The sequence below is a fragment of the Arabidopsis thaliana genome, chromosome 4 (assembly GCF_000001735.4).
Source record: "Arabidopsis thaliana chromosome 4, partial sequence".
NCBI lineage: Eukaryota > Viridiplantae > Streptophyta > Magnoliopsida > Brassicales > Brassicaceae > Arabidopsis > Arabidopsis thaliana.
Window position 1 is genome coordinate 12,184,984 of NC_003075.7, and position 14,848 is coordinate 12,199,831.

The 14,848-nt window shown below is 37.5% G+C and overlaps 5 protein-coding genes across 12 annotated transcripts; 2 read left to right on the top strand and 3 right to left on the bottom strand.

Annotated features, from left to right (window-relative positions):
• Nucleotides 1–385: 385 nt before the first annotated feature.
• On the top strand, nucleotides 386–3,978 carry CRK23 (cysteine-rich RLK (RECEPTOR-like protein kinase) 23). Of its 2 annotated transcripts, NM_001341598.1 has the most exons (7): nucleotides 386–1,903; nucleotides 2,024–2,203; nucleotides 2,275–2,396; nucleotides 2,603–2,813; nucleotides 2,902–3,139; nucleotides 3,223–3,376; nucleotides 3,463–3,978. In NM_001341598.1, exons 1-7 carry the CDS (start codon nucleotides 754–756, stop codon nucleotides 3,778–3,780), a joined length of 2,373 nt encoding a protein of 790 aa, NP_001329016.1. In that variant the 5' UTR covers nucleotides 386–753; the 3' UTR covers nucleotides 3,781–3,978. The 2 variants fall into 2 exon arrangements, with proteins under 2 accessions (NP_001329016.1, NP_194062.1); NM_118460.2 differs by having other exon boundaries at nucleotides 386–2,203.
• A 127-nt stretch (nucleotides 3,979–4,105) lies between these two features.
• CRK24 (cysteine-rich RLK (RECEPTOR-like protein kinase) 24) lies at nucleotides 4,106–6,721 on the bottom strand. 3 transcript variants are annotated; one of them, NM_001341599.1, is made up of 8 exons: nucleotides 6,630–6,719; nucleotides 5,953–6,536; nucleotides 5,749–5,868; nucleotides 5,500–5,621; nucleotides 5,198–5,408; nucleotides 4,868–5,105; nucleotides 4,626–4,779; nucleotides 4,106–4,522 (listed from the first exon to the last, which is right to left on the bottom strand). In NM_001341599.1, the coding sequence occupies exons 2-8, from the start codon at nucleotides 6,305–6,307 to the stop codon at nucleotides 4,199–4,201; spliced, it is 1,524 nt and encodes a 507-aa protein (NP_001320045.1). In that variant the 5' UTR covers nucleotides 6,308–6,536; nucleotides 6,630–6,719; the 3' UTR covers nucleotides 4,106–4,198. The 3 variants fall into 3 exon arrangements, with proteins under 3 accessions (NP_001320045.1, NP_001328061.1, NP_001328060.1); NM_001341601.1 differs by having other exon boundaries at nucleotides 4,114–4,522; nucleotides 5,953–6,317; nucleotides 6,462–6,721; NM_001341600.1 differs by having other exon boundaries at nucleotides 5,953–6,719.
• A 146-nt stretch (nucleotides 6,722–6,867) lies between these two features.
• AT4G23330 (uncharacterized protein) lies at nucleotides 6,868–10,176 on the top strand. 4 transcript variants are annotated; one of them, NM_001341602.1, is made up of 9 exons: nucleotides 6,868–7,368; nucleotides 7,727–7,793; nucleotides 7,892–7,940; nucleotides 8,159–8,203; nucleotides 8,334–8,785; nucleotides 8,981–9,129; nucleotides 9,275–9,420; nucleotides 9,514–9,582; nucleotides 9,685–10,176. In NM_001341602.1, exons 1-5 carry the CDS (start codon nucleotides 7,153–7,155, stop codon nucleotides 8,398–8,400), a joined length of 444 nt encoding a protein of 147 aa, NP_001320046.1. In that variant the 5' UTR covers nucleotides 6,868–7,152; the 3' UTR covers nucleotides 8,401–8,785; nucleotides 8,981–9,129; nucleotides 9,275–9,420; nucleotides 9,514–9,582; nucleotides 9,685–10,176. The 4 variants fall into 4 exon arrangements, with proteins under 4 accessions (NP_001320046.1, NP_001329084.1, NP_001329083.1 ...); NM_001341603.1 differs by having other exon boundaries at nucleotides 6,896–7,007; nucleotides 7,081–7,368; nucleotides 8,981–9,420; nucleotides 9,685–9,772; NM_001341604.1 differs by having other exon boundaries at nucleotides 7,084–7,368; nucleotides 9,214–9,420; nucleotides 9,685–10,108.
• Nucleotides 10,177–10,469: 293 nt separating this feature from the next.
• AT4G23340 (2-oxoglutarate (2OG) and Fe(II)-dependent oxygenase superfamily protein) lies at nucleotides 10,470–11,843 on the bottom strand. 2 transcript variants are annotated; one of them, NM_118463.4, is made up of 2 exons: nucleotides 11,464–11,843; nucleotides 10,470–11,363 (listed from the first exon to the last, which is right to left on the bottom strand). In NM_118463.4, the coding sequence occupies exons 1-2, from the start codon at nucleotides 11,808–11,810 to the stop codon at nucleotides 10,736–10,738; spliced, it is 975 nt and encodes a 324-aa protein (NP_194065.3). In that variant the 5' UTR covers nucleotides 11,811–11,843; the 3' UTR covers nucleotides 10,470–10,735. The 2 variants fall into 2 exon arrangements, with proteins under 2 accessions (NP_194065.3, NP_974595.1); NM_202866.2 differs by having other exon boundaries at nucleotides 10,491–11,831.
• A 480-nt stretch (nucleotides 11,844–12,323) lies between these two features.
• Nucleotides 12,324–14,241, bottom strand: AT4G23350 (transmembrane protein, putative (DUF239)). Its single transcript, NM_118464.4, has 7 exons — nucleotides 14,053–14,241; nucleotides 13,896–13,982; nucleotides 13,579–13,800; nucleotides 13,322–13,483; nucleotides 13,167–13,220; nucleotides 12,911–13,057; nucleotides 12,324–12,840 (listed from the first exon to the last, which is right to left on the bottom strand). The coding sequence occupies exons 1-7, from the start codon at nucleotides 14,215–14,217 to the stop codon at nucleotides 12,463–12,465; spliced, it is 1,215 nt and encodes a 404-aa protein (NP_194066.2). The 5' UTR covers nucleotides 14,218–14,241; the 3' UTR covers nucleotides 12,324–12,462.
• Nucleotides 14,242–14,848: the final 607 nt, after the last annotated feature.

The window sequence follows — 14,848 nt, forward strand, 5'->3', positions numbered from 1 at the left end:
TTTAAGCCCCCAAAAAAAACATAATTCTTGAAATGAAAACAAGTGTTAAATATCGTTTCGTGCATTTTAGTTAACATGAATCAGCCTTTTCTAAAAGCCTAGGGGCCTTATTGGTTAAAATTCCACACAAAGCAAATTTAAAAAGAAAACCTTCAGTATAGCCGTATACTACATGTTTGATTAGTAGTTTAGTAGAACAAAATGTATTTACTTGGAATGAAGTGTAACAACCGTTTTATTATTTTTTCTTTTTTTGGTAAGTTGACTGACGTAAAAGAAATTGTATTCTCTTACAGATAATTAGTGTCTGGCTTCAGACTCTTCATCAGGACCCATAAACAAAGAAAAAACAGAAAGAAAAGGAGAAGAATAAATTTCGGTTATGCCTCATTCGGTTATCTTCTTTTACGCCTTCCTAACTTCCTTACAATTAAGCTTGAGTACTCTTCTTACATTTTACAAAACCCTTTAGTTTAAATGGTTGATTAGTAGGCCAAAATCCATTACTGAACGTGTAACAAACGCTGTGAAAGTCACAGACTTACTCGTCAAGAAGAAGTTATGGCTCTTTTCGTTCTCTCTTTCATTGTGCCTTCATCGAAAGCTTGAGTTACGTTCTTCCACAGTGCAACAAGACCGTTTACTTTGACTTTGAATTTTGGTCCGTCACTCTTCACAAAACCATGCATCCTCTGTTTCAGGCTAATCTATTGGATTCCCAGCGACTAAAACTTAAATCGAGGAAAAACCATTATGTCTTCTTGGGCCTCTTTCATCTTCCTTTTCATTTTCTCCTTTCTCACTAGCTTCAGAGTTTTTGCTCAAGATCCTACTTACAGATACCACAGCTGTCCCAATACGACAATTTTCTCCAGAGACAGCGCTTACTTCTCTAACCTTCAAACCCTTCTGTCCTTTCTCTCTTCCCCCGACGCCTCCTCTAGCTACTCCAGTGGATTCCGAAACGACGCCGTCGGAACCTTTCCGGACAGAGTCACCGGACTTTTTGATTGTCGTGGAGACCTCCCGCCAGAAGTTTGCCATAACTGTGTCGCCTTTGCCGTCAAGGACACCTTAATTCGGTGTCCGAACGAGAGAGATGTCACGCTCTTTTATGATGAGTGTACGCTAAGATACTCGAACCTTGTGGTAACATCTGCTCTAGATCCCACTTATGTATACCATGTTTGTCCCAGCTGGGCAACTTTTCCCAGAAGCAGCACTTACATGACTAATCTCATAACCCTTTTGTCTACTCTCTCTTCCCCCTCCGCCTCATACTCCACTGGATTCCAAAACGCCACGGCAGGAAAACACCCCGACAGGGTAACAGGACTTTTCAATTGCCGTGGAGATGTCTCACCGGAAGTTTGCCGTAGATGCGTCTCTTTTGCCGTCAACGAAACCTCAACTCGGTGTCCTATCGAGAAAGAAGTCACACTCTATTACGATCAGTGTACACTCAGATACTCTAACCGGAATATCCTCTCAACTTCTAATACCAATGGAGGAATTATCTTGGCTAACAGTCAGAATATGACATCTAACGAACAAGCCCGGTTCAAAGATTTGGTTTTAACCACGATGAACCAAGCCACCATCGCAGCTGCCAACAGTTCCAAAAGATTCGACGCGAGAAGTGCCAATTTTACGACGTTGCATAGTTTGTACACACTGGTTCAGTGCACTCATGATCTTACAAGACAAGACTGTTTGAGTTGTCTGCAACAGATCATCAATCAATTACCCACTGAAAAAATTGGGGGACAATTTATTGTACCGAGCTGTAGTTCAAGATTCGAGCTTTGCCTGTTCTACAATCAATCCGCCGTTACAACACCTCAACCGCAGCAGAATTCAGCTCCTCCACCACCGCCAACTTCAATTCCTTCACCACGACCTGGTCTGAACAGTCGATTTCCTTTGATTACATGTTTAAGCGCAGTTTCTTTTGAGAAGTTCAAAGATTTGCTAAAACCAGGGTTCATATGTATTCTAATAAAAATTGTTTCTGAGAATACAGGAAAAGGCGGAAACTCCTCTGTCATAATTATTGCTGTTGTTGTTTCAATCACTGCCCTTCTTCTGCTCTTTGTAGCTGTTTTTAGTGTCCGCACTAAGAGGAGAAAAAAGATGATTGGAGCGATACCGTTGTTAAACGTAAAGAGAAAAGACACGGAAGTCACGGAACCACTTGCTGAAAGTAAAATACTCCTCTTTATAGGTCAAGTGAATAGTCTCTGATGTATTAAACTGTTTAAGTTGTTGCTACAGATGGGGATAGTATTACAACTGCAGGCTCACTTCAGTTTGATTTTAAGGCAATTGTGGCAGCAACGAATAACTTTTTGCCGATTAACAAGCTTGGTCAAGGTGGATTCGGCGAAGTTTACAAGGTATTACCATTGAACAGAGCTTCACTATATGAGGATGTTCATTTCACAGTTGCGGAACAAACAAGCACTAGTTATTAATTATCATCGTCCTTCATTTGTAACAAGAACTGACTTCTTCAGAATTGCATTTGAGTACATCTTCATTTTCATGATTAATCTTACAGTCAGTTCCTTATGAATATTTATCAAAAATATTACTTAAGTAGGGTACATTTCCTAGTGGAGTACAAGTTGCGGTGAAGAGGCTATCAAAGACATCTGGACAAGGTGAAAGAGAGTTCGAAAACGAAGTTGTTGTTGTGGCAAAGCTTCAGCATAGAAATCTGGTAAGGCTGCTTGGTTATTGTCTGGAAGGAGAAGAGAAGATTCTTGTCTACGAGTTTGTGCACAACAAAAGCCTCGATTACTTTCTTTTTGGTCAGTTAAATTCAATACTTAGCCTATGATAGTTTGTTCAAATTGCATGCCATTCTTTGTTTCTAACAATTTCAGTTTGCATGTGCAGACACTACGATGAAACGACAGCTAGACTGGACACGACGGTACAAGATCATTGGAGGAATTGCTAGAGGAATTCTTTATCTTCATCAAGATTCACGACTCACAATCATACATCGTGACCTCAAAGCGGGCAACATCCTCTTGGACGCTGATATGAACCCCAAAGTTGCAGATTTTGGAATGGCGAGGATTTTTGGGATGGACCAAACAGAAGCCAATACGAGAAGAGTTGTGGGAACCTAGTAAGTTTTTCTCTTAACATTTATTGCCTCTCTATAGACTGTATTATGCTTCTATGGACTCAACATTTTTAGTATTGTGGCAGTGGTTACATGGCTCCCGAGTATGCTATGTACGGCCAGTTCTCCATGAAATCAGATGTGTACAGTTTTGGTGTCTTAGTATTTGAGATTATAAGCGGCATGAAGAACAGTAGTCTCTATCAAATGGATGATAGTGTTAGCAACTTGGTTACATATGTGAGTATAGAGCTTAAGACTTTCATTTTCATTTTTTGCTTTATTTAAAAGTGACTATAACAATAAATTATTAAAATGTTCAATAGACTTGGAGACTATGGAGCAATGGGTCACAATTAGACCTTGTGGATCCGTCATTTGGAGATAATTATCAAACACATGATATTACGAGGTGCATCCATATCGCTTTACTATGTGTTCAGGAAGATGTTGATGATCGTCCAAACATGTCAGCGATCGTCCAAATGCTCACTACTAGCTCGATTGTTCTCGCCGTGCCTAAACAACCTGGATTTTTCTTTCGGGGTAGGCATGAACAAGTAGGAGAAGTAGGTTCATCTGTGGATAGGCTTGCTCTCTGTTCAATCGATGATGCTTCCATTACTAGTGTTGCTCCTCGTTGAAGACAAAACTATTCACTAAAAGTGACTATATACAAAGATTTCGTCTAAATCAAACCGTTTCCAATGTTCATTTTCTTTTCTTTTTGAAAATAAGTATATTTATATTACGGCACTGAAGCTTAGAATACGAAACAGAGGATTATTACAGAGCTCTTCTTTGCCTGTTTCTTTTCCTTTAGTTGGTTCAGATAATGTGTGCATGTTTAGGAAATCTGGTTCTTATCAACTAAATAACAAGTTATATTTTCTACATGAAAGGCCATGCACATATATTCACGAGTAACTTCACTCATTTGAATTATCGTGGGACACGTGAAAACCTTTAGGTTATCCTTCCAGACTAATTGATATTAAGCTATTCATTTTTGTCAATAATTGGTTTATGAAAGAATCTACATATACAACATTAGCCTCGCTTTTAACGAGGACTAACACACGTGACCGATACAGAACAAGAAAAAGACATGCTAGTAGACGGACCACGCTGCAATCTATCAGCTAAGGGATTTGGCTTGAATCTGACCCTAAAGACAAATCCTGGTGGTTGAGGCACATGTAGAGTAATTGAAGTATTTGTGAGCATATGAAAGACTGTAGACATCGTTGGACGATCAGCAGGATTTTCTTGAACACATAACAATCCAATGTGAATGCATCTAATGACTTCATTTCTATCATAATTCTCCCCCATGGGTGCGTCTACCAGTTCCAACAATGGTTCATTGTTCCAAAGCCTCCATACCTATTCAAGTCATTTATCAAGAAACTAATTTAAATGTTGAGAGCTATGATCATTTTGCTAAGAGAAGTAGAAAAGTTTGAGATGGCATTGGAAATATACTAACATATGTGACTAAGTTACTTATTGAGCCGTCTGTCTCGTTGATGCTACTATTCTTTTTCCCACCAATAATCTCCAGAATCAATACTCCAAAGCTATACACATCAGATTTCGTCGAGAACTGCCCATTCGTCACATATTCGGGTGGCATGTAACCGCTGAAAAATACAACGCATACCAGTTTCAACTTTTATCAACAACAATAAGTACAAACAGATTATATAACTAAAATGGAAAATTACTTACATTGTTCCAACTACTCTTGCTGTGGTAGCTTCAGTTTGGTCCACTCTAAAATTCCTAGCCACACCAAAATCCACGATTTTCGGGTTCATATCGGCATCTAAGAGAATGTTACCCGCTTTGAGGTCACGGTGTATGATTGTAAGCCGTGAATCTTGATGAAGATACACAATCCCTCGAGTAATTCCATTAATAATGTTGTATCTTCTTGTCCAATCTAGTTGACCCTTCTTTACCGGGTCTGCAAAAATCCCATGTATTAAGCAATTAGACTATGAGATCAAGAACTAAGGTTTCAGAGAATATAACCCTATCATCTGTTTCTTTTCTTACCAAAGAGGAAGTGGTCGAGACTTTTGTTAGGCAAAAACTCGTAGACTAATATCTTTTCGTCTCCTTTGACAGCATACCCGAGAAGCTTAACAAGATTTCTATGTTGAAGCTTTGCTACAAGAAACACCTCGTTCTTGAACTCTTCTTCACCTTGTCCTGACGTTTTAGACAACCTCTTCACAGCAACTTCTGTTCCATTCGGAAATGTTCCCTGCCAAGTCATATGATCTTCACATAATTATCAGAACATGTTCTGTTTTTTCTCTCTAACACAAAAAAAGTACTAGAGACAAACATTATACCTTGTAAACTTCACCAAAACCACCATGACCAAGCTTGTTAACATTATGAAAATTACATGTGGCAGCTTCAATTGCTTTAAACTCGAACTGAAGTGAACCTGAAGTTGTAATATCATCTGCTACTGCAAAACGAAATCATAATTATATAGTGTATCCAGAGAGTTTCTAAGGGACATTCAACATTTATATCTCAAATTCTTATTCAAGACCACTATCAACTTTATGTTTTCAAAACATGAGAAAACTTACTTTTAGTTGTCTTTGTTTTATATGCTTTTCTCCTCTTCCAAAGACCAACTCCTAGAGCAAGCAATAAGATGGGAACAACGATAATCGCCACAATAGCTCCTGTAGAAATGCTTTTGCCATCTGCACGAACCCTAGGAAAAATATTAGTCTCAAACTACGAACATAGCTATAAAAAAAACTTAAAACATGGACCCATGGTCTTACCTTTTTGACGAGGACGAATATTATCAAAAAGTCCCAAGAACGGATAAAGCTCCCATCGAATGAAACAGCTTGGCCTCAAAATAATACCTCCTTGTCTCCCACGGCAACATGACCTATACTCAACCACGTTTTGTTGTAGACACTTGGTGCAGTTTTGAAGAGATAAGTCTCTACTGCATTGCACAAAACCGTAAATGCGTGAGATAGACGTCTCAAGCTTTCGTATCCCGGCTGCATAGTACAAATATGAAGCTTGGTCTATCATACGAATCATCAAAGCCTCCCATGTAATTTCCAAATCCGTCAAGTTAGCTTGAAAATCTCTGGTATAGTTATCACTCCTCAGAATCTCCATACCAAGGGAACTATAAAACGAGCGGTTTGAGTAACGTACAAGACAAACTGTTCTATCAATTCTCCAGACTATAGCTTCTGTCTGATTAGTACAATTCTGCAACAATCTAGCATTTGAAGGATGATACAATCAGAACAAGAGTGTGCATCAGTACCTGGGACACACATCCCTAGACCATATGCTCTGTTTGGATGTTCCCCGATCCATGTCGTGTAAAAGCCGTCGATAGCTGTGACATTAGAGGAAGAGAAGAAAGCAGGACTCGGCGGTTTAAGTCGTAAGTACTATTGGGTGTGAAGAAACCAGATCTTTCAAGGCATACCTGTGCAGAGACATGACTAAAGCTTATGACCACAAACCAGAAGATTACTAAAAACTTGACCATTTTATTTACTCTTTCCTTTTTTGTTTTGATGTCTGAAATTAAAACCTCAAATCTTGGAAGATGTAATATTTATACAGGCGTTTCAATTTCAACCTCTTGTGCTGTACAAAATTTGACTAATCGTCATTGAATTTTCTAACGTAGACTTTTGATGATGAGTCAATGTCTAGTTTAGGTGACTTATGTCTTATACGAGCCTGATTCACATTTTTTACCACTTTGTACCATATGAATTGGTATTTTTCCTCCAATGTGGTAACAAATCTTGTTGAAGCTTCATCAAAGCAAAACAGCAAATGCATGATTCTTGAAAGGGTATTAAATTGAAACTTTTAAAATGTTTAAGCATATTATGAAAAGTTAAAATATTAGTGGGGTGGATTTGTAGTTTTTTAAAACTTGGAGAACAGATACATCTTACTGTCATTACTGAGGCAACATCGAGTACATTCACCGGAAAATGGATGCCGGAGCTGAAATTGATGTGGTTCGGCCGGTGGAGGCAGATTCGGCGGCGGAAATTAGTCCGGAACAAGACCACGAAGGAAGATCGGAGCCTTCGTCGTTGAACCAAGGGGAGATTTTAAAAACACTTGCTACGGTGGAGAAGGATTCGCAGGCAATCGCGGAGAGCTTTTCGTCTCTCTTTGTTTCCCTCCGATCAACTCTTTCTGAGGTTAGAAGACGCTTCTGTGAATCGATTTTTGTTTCTTCGGTTACATTGCCTAGAAAATTTGACATTTGGGGAAAACTAAAGTCTAGGGTTCAAAATCCATCAATTTTGTGAATTTCTCTTTTCATGTCATAAATTAAGAAACTTTAGGAGCTAGCAGAGCTCAAATTATGAGATTTCATCAATAAATGGAAAACCAATTTCAATGTTTATGTTTTGAGCTGTGGAATGATCATAATCTTTTGCTGCATTGAAACCATTGCTAAGTTTGTTCAATGTCCTATGACTGTTTGTTTTCATGAAAACTGTTTCTTTTCCTTGTGTGTGTGTTGTTTATGAGACTTCCTTGATGGTGTTTTAGGCTACTGGTAGCTCGGTTGATCACATGGCTTGCTTTGGAGAGGCAGCGGGACGGCTTCAGGAAAATGGTAATAACACTACCTGTTTTGAGCAATAGATTCAGTTTTCCATTTATATATGAGCAATCAACTTGAGCCACCTTTCTTTGTTCTATGAATTTTTTTAGCTCTAGATGCAGCCACCAAAGGGAACCGGTACATCAACTCTTGCCTCAGGTACTTTCATAACGGTCTCGTTATTACTCTACGTAATCGCATAGTCCAGTGAGTCAATGTCCAAATATGTTGCTTATTAGTTTAAGACAGAGATATCTCACACTTTGTTTCATCTGAAGTTTTAATAAGATTCCTGAGCTTGACCTCTAACTTTCAAGATGCGTTTCTCCTGCGTCTTTTTGCTTCCGGTATGATTTCTTTTTTGGTTCAACATGTAGATTAAACGAGGAAATTAAAGGCGTTGAGAATTTGGCGGCTCGGTTGTATCCTTATATGTGTGTCAACCTGTTTGTGTCTGAATGTTGAACACAGACACACATGTCTGCTCAAAGCTTTCATTATCGTATTTTAGACAGAAATTTGTTCTAGAATCCTTAATAAATCAATCTGCAGAAAGCACCTGAGGAAAAACGTGGATGTTCTTGACACGGCTGTAAACAAGCTTCTCCGGCCTCCATGAGAAGTCGTCAGTTTTTCACAGACTTGGATCACTTTTTTATTTTTTCTTTCAGACTTTGGATTACGTATTTCTCGTACATAAAGATTTTGATTATAAAACTGATGTTAAATTTCAACATTACATATTTTCTAGGGTTTCTGGTTTAAGAAAAACAAAACACTCTGTTTTTTAAACTGTTTTCGGTAAACCGACTCGAAAAGGGATTATTTGTAATTTATTATTGTTTGTATAAATAGGATGCCAAAAAATTCTAAACTTACGTTTCGCTCCCTCTCTAAGTCCCTCTCGCTCTTTGGTTCTTCTTCTCCCGCAAGATTGAATCTTTGGTTTCTTTGGATTGGTTTCGTAAGTGTTCGCACCGAATCATCAACCATTTCACCGCTGGGTATGTTTTCTACACTCGCTCAAAAGTTTTGATAGTATGAACTGAATTATGGGTTTTGGAGAATTAGTTGTTTAATTGTAAAATAGAAAACTTTATGATTCTGCTTCCATTGATTTTAGCTGGTGGGTTTGTCAAAATTTCAATCTTTTCTTTGATTTGATGATTAATATTTCATTGAAATCATCGTTGTTTCAGGTTAGTAGGAGTTTGCTGGTTATTAAGACTTTAGTCTGAATCCAGGCCTGGCTCTTGGGGTTTGCTCTGTTGCTAGTGCACAGGGTCCAACCCTGTCTGAATCATGGCGATTTTCACCAAACCTGAGAGTGCATTGAAGCGTACAGATGGTAACATTGCAAATTCTTACCTTTTTGACTCATGCTTTGATGTATGAATGTTGCGTGTTTGCCGAGCTTATCAATGTTGGGCAGAGACAAGATGCTCTCATGGTGCTTTCTGATCTTTTTACCTGCTAACGAGAAAGTTGAGCAGGCTTGTAGTCAGCGGATGCTCTGGAGGAGGAGGCCCTTGATGTCGATGACTTTGAAGCAGATAAAAAGCCTGAAGACTTGCAGCCAAGTGTTGTATATCAGCAACGACTGCTAGAGGAAAGGAAAATTTATGAAAATGAGCAACAGGTGAAATTTATTCTTACAGTAGTTTTGCATCTCTATATATTGGTTCTGAGTTTAGGCGAAAAAGGTCCTTATAGTCTCTTCTATTTTGTTTAGCGTGAGGTTGAGCGTCTTAAGAGTGACCTGAAGGAGAAGAAAAGGTTGGCCAGAATGTTGGATAATAAGGTAAGTTGGCTTGTGAAGTTGTGTCTACTGTATCTTCATATGTAGCAATCACTTCTTGCAATTTTTATTGTCTAGTAACTCAAAGCGAAATTTTGTTTCCAGGAAATATTCAGGGTGATTCGTCTTCGACAACCTGAGTTTGAGAGGCTAAGAAGCGAGAGGAGCATATTGGTCAAATAATTCGAGCCAGGAAACAAGAAAGCGGTATTAAGAGGAAACAGATATATCATTTGAAATCTGATGAGGAAAGGATAAAAAAGCTTCAGGAAGAAGAGGAGGCTCATAGGCGTGAAGGTAAGCCCTTGACTTCCATAGAAAAACAATTTGGTCATTTTTGCTTATTAGGCCTCAGTGAAGAATAATTTAGTCATGATTTTCCCAAGATTTGAACATGTGTAAGACTCGTTTTCAGCTATACAAACCCTTTTGCATTGAATAAGCTTTTTATTTTCTAGTCAAATTTTCGCTTTTTCTTACAGTTTCATCTTGTCGCATTTTCATATTCTAAAGTCTTTCAATGCATAGAAACATTGTAGGGATTCATGTATATTCCTTCCTATAATGTACGAGAAGCTTTTATATCATACTAAAAACTGAAAGCTAAAATATTGGTCTGTTTTGTTAACACATCTTCAATGGAGTTTTGGCTCCACTTGCGCTAAATAGTAATACTTATTATCTTGAAGTGGAAGCAAACTTTGACTCAACTGTGGTTCCTGCTAGAAAATATTCAGTTACTGAGACAGACATGCTTTTAAGCAAGTCAAAAAGAACAAATAAAGGTAAGACCCTTAAACTTTGTATAAATCAAGTTGGATTAGACAAACTATAAAATCTTAGGGAAAAAGTTGTGTTTAGTGCTGCTCAATTCCTTTTCAGGACACAATCACTTGTGGGTCTATCTTACGCTTCTTTGTTCACATTGAAACTGAATACATATGATGTTGGCTTTGACAAAAACTCCCACTTTGAATAAACATGTCGAAAAACCTCTGAAACATTACTTTAGATGGTTATAGAAAAACTCAGAACATTTTTTAATACAAAAATCAAATCCAAAAGCTTTTGATTCCACTAGTTAACACTCGCAACAATATCTTTCTTCTTCTAAAACCGGTTTAGTGATCTCTAAACCGAAACACCAGTTTGGTCTCTAAGGATCATCTGGTTGAGCCAGCTTTAGTCCAGCAAAGTCTTTGACAGTGAAACCAATCTTCTCAAACTTCCCTTCTTCATTGCTCTGTCTGAACTTCAGGTACTCCGAACACTTAAACGACTTGTAGCTTCTTTGTTTTCCCTCACCCACAATTTCTTGAGGTGCAAGTATCACTTTCTCATCCTCAAAACAGAGAAAAAACGCCAGAGAGACTCTGTTCACCAACTTTCTCAATACAACTCGATGTTCAGATGATCTCAGCCGTCCATTACTCCATGCTTGCATAAGGTCTCCAATATTAACAACAAGGAAATCGTTGCACGGGTTTATATCGATCCATTTCCCTTCTTTAGACCTCATCTGAAGCCCACCAACGGAATCTTGATAGACTATTGTTATGCAGCTCATATCAGTGTGCATCCCGAGACCTTCAACGAGCTCTTCTTGCTTCTCCACGTCGTGTGGAGGTGTGTAGTTCACTAGCCTTAAGTATCCATGACAGTTGCTAAAGTCAGTTTGGTAGAGTCTCTTTCCGGTTTCATCTCCTAAAGTCATCATCAAGAGAATCTTTATGAGTCTTTTGGACAATTCTGCCATTTTAGCTCCGTATTCTTGCATTGTTTCTCTGAACAAAAAAAGAGGAGAGGTAAAAGGTTCAAGCCAATAAAAAGATGTGAAACACACAATATGTAAAAAGAAACACTGATTTGTGTTGTAATGACAACCTTAACTCTGGTTTATGATGATCTTGGAACAAAACATCTGCTGAAGCTTTGGCAGAATCAGAGAAATCAGGTCCAGAGACAACAAGGCTTTCGAAATAAGGAGAGGCGATGTACCGAGGAGTATATGAAATGGGACCAAGCTTGAGCTTTGATTCAAGAGGAGCTTTGAAAACATCTCTGGACAAGGAACAAATTTTGCTGAACATCTCTTTAGAGATTCCATGATTGGTGACATAGAAGAATCCCCACTCTTTACAAGCCTCAGAGAGAGAAGACAGTATAGAGGACTCAATTGGTTGTGTTAAGTCTAACACAGGAAGCTGCAGAGAAGAATGAAGTTCAGACATTATATTATATATTTAGTTGTCTAAAGAGTTTAGAGGTTATGAGTAGGGGCAAGCTATGCTATGGATAGGGGTATATATATTTAAGACATGATTAAAAGAGGCTTTAGAAATGTTTCAGACAAATGCAGTAACAGTAGAACCCACATTTTTGGTTATCATTATGTCTGTATTAGAAAGGATTGTAAATTGATGATTAGATTGTGACATTTTTACAATTAGGCATAAACATCAAACTTATTGCAAAAAAGTTGGGAGGATTCATGGAAACTTTATTATTCATACAAACATATATAAGATTTATCTTGTAACTCTGCATATCATATATTATGTCCAAATGCATCCTGCAGGACCTCCACAGTAAATAGCTCTTAACCAAGGATCCTTATCATCATGAACATATGTGACTTTGTAACATTTTTTTGCAGTTGAGAATGAGATTTTTATTTTTAATGTACTTTAAGGTGAGTTAGCTATCAATCTATGCTCAATAAACTATAGAAATTTGTGCTGAAAGTTGTGAATTTCTAATACTTTATTATTATTTATTAGAGCGCAAGTAATGCTTAGATATATTTCAAATCTGTTGATTTTTCCTATAGCCTGTGTAAAATTAAAATCTTATGATATTGTTACTCTTTATCTCGTAGATCAATTACCCTATGCACCCTCCAGGACCTCCAAAGTAAACAGATTTTAACCAAGGTTTATCAACATCATGAACATATCTGGCTTTGTAACAGATTGGTCTGCTCTCATGTACCTTCACTGTCCCGCGTCCTGGATTATAAACTTTCCCGTGACCATCGAAGAGTTTGAGGCCACTAATAAAAGCAGCTTTATGAAAGCCCTCACTAGGCCAATGACCACTTCCCATAGGTGGACTCTTCTCTCTGATAGGGCTATACACTTGCCCTCCCCAAGATGCATAATTTGCGCTGTTAGATTCCATCCAGGACTTGAACAATGATGCTGGCCAGTATCCAATAATCTCCTCTTTAAATACAAACCACCAATTTCCCGTGCCACTATCCTGTTCCCAATTTTGAAATATGAATTCAAATGACTTTAAGAGAAGTGATAAAAAGTTGAGTAGACTTTACCTGAAACAAGCCTAAACGCAATTCATATTGTCGACCATTATAGATGGAAAATGGTTGAAGAACGGCACCAACTGGTATAGTCTTGCTAACTTGCACAAATCCAGGACATGACATGCCGTAGCAGCCGCCAGTACTGCTTCCATGTAACTATTAACACAATTATAAGGAAACATATACATAAAGAACTTATAAGACACAGACAAGTTGATAAAGAAACTATTGGTGTAAGCTCTTACTAGTATAATTCAAAACTTACAGTCCAGTAGGCGTATAAACGAACATGATCACCATGGTGCATCGATGGATTCACCTGTTGTATATACATATTTCAAACTTTTGTCAACTTTAAATTCATGCAACTTACAGTTGACGAACATGGTCACTTTTGCTAAGGAACCAGAATTAACTTACAATCCATCCAACTGAAATGCTGGCGAAATCTTCTTCAATAGGCCCCCCACTAACTGCCATGTATCCAATACTAACTTGATCTTGCAAGATTTTTGGTTTCCATATGTTAATGTTTCCTGCAACTCCAGCAAAAGGGTTCGGTCCATAATCAGCTCTTGCATCCTAATATCCATAAAGAAGAAAGAAACTCAGAAAATGAAAGTGGAAAACAAAAATGGTGGTTGCTATATATACTATCAACTTATAAGGGTTCTTACGTAGAATTTTCCATTAAAATTCATGTTGTTTGTCTCTGTGAGAAAAGGTCTCGGGCCCTCGAATCCCATGGATTTCAAACGTTGTGCATGCATAAGATCTTGCATTGTAGTCCTTTTTACAATTACTGTGCCATCTGGACAGCTTATACCTTCTTGCAAAAGACTAAAACTCTCTGAAATGTTGTTTCCAGTGATATATTCAGGTACTGTTGTTGGCCTTAGCTGCATATACAAAGTCAGTCATTCTCTAAGGAGAGGCATCTTTTAATTGAAAAGACAGTAGATAAAGAGAGAATTAAATATGTATAAAATCAAACCTGAACAGAGTGGTTTTTTAGTAGGTGATGATCAAATGCTAGTTGTTTGTGAATATCGATACAATCGAATATATCACCATGTTCAGTCTGTTCATAAGAAAAAAAAGTTAGATATGAAACAATATAAGCATGGAAGAAGAAGGAAGGCTAAACCAACCTTGAAACTCTTGATTGCAGGCTTGTTGATAGCTTTGAGTTGTCTCTTCATTTCATTCCTTTCTGCCTTTGATGGTATTGCTCGGCGTTCCTTAGTTGCTTCAGCGGATAGAATAAGAGTGATTATTAACAGAAGCAGTAACACAAAGTGGTTGAAGGAAGCCATTGATACTATGAAAGAGGCACTTATCTTTATTCTTTCTTCTACAAACAAGAAATGAATCAAAATGATTTATTTATAATGTAGAAAATCACATGAAAACTAAATTCATTGACACAATTAGTTCATGCATTTTTGTATCATTTATTATCTTTCATTCAAATAAAAAGAATATGGACTAATGACCTTGACTGACAAATAATTAACAAAATAACATTTGACCAAAATAGTTTCCATTTGTTACAGATCTTCTGTGACTTTTTGGTCTATATTACCATTTTGCTTACTTCTTCTTTTTGTGTTTCTTTTTTCCTTCTTCGTCACCAAACTTTAGCCAGAACTCTTTCTCATTGAATTTCTCTTCTGTCTTTGCCAGAACTCATGCCAGATTCATTACGGAGTCTCCTTTTTCTTTCTCATTCTCTCTCTATCTCGTCCTCTTTACCACCAGATTTATTTTTCTTAATATATCAATAAAATTAACAACTTTTGAGATTTTTGTTTTTTAATGTAATTTAGATTAAAAAAAAACATAAATGAAAATGTTAAGAAAACATGTATAAAAGTGAAAAAGCAGAGGAAACTTAATGCAGAGAGATTTAAGAACATGTTAACTAAAATGTGCATCATTTCCTGG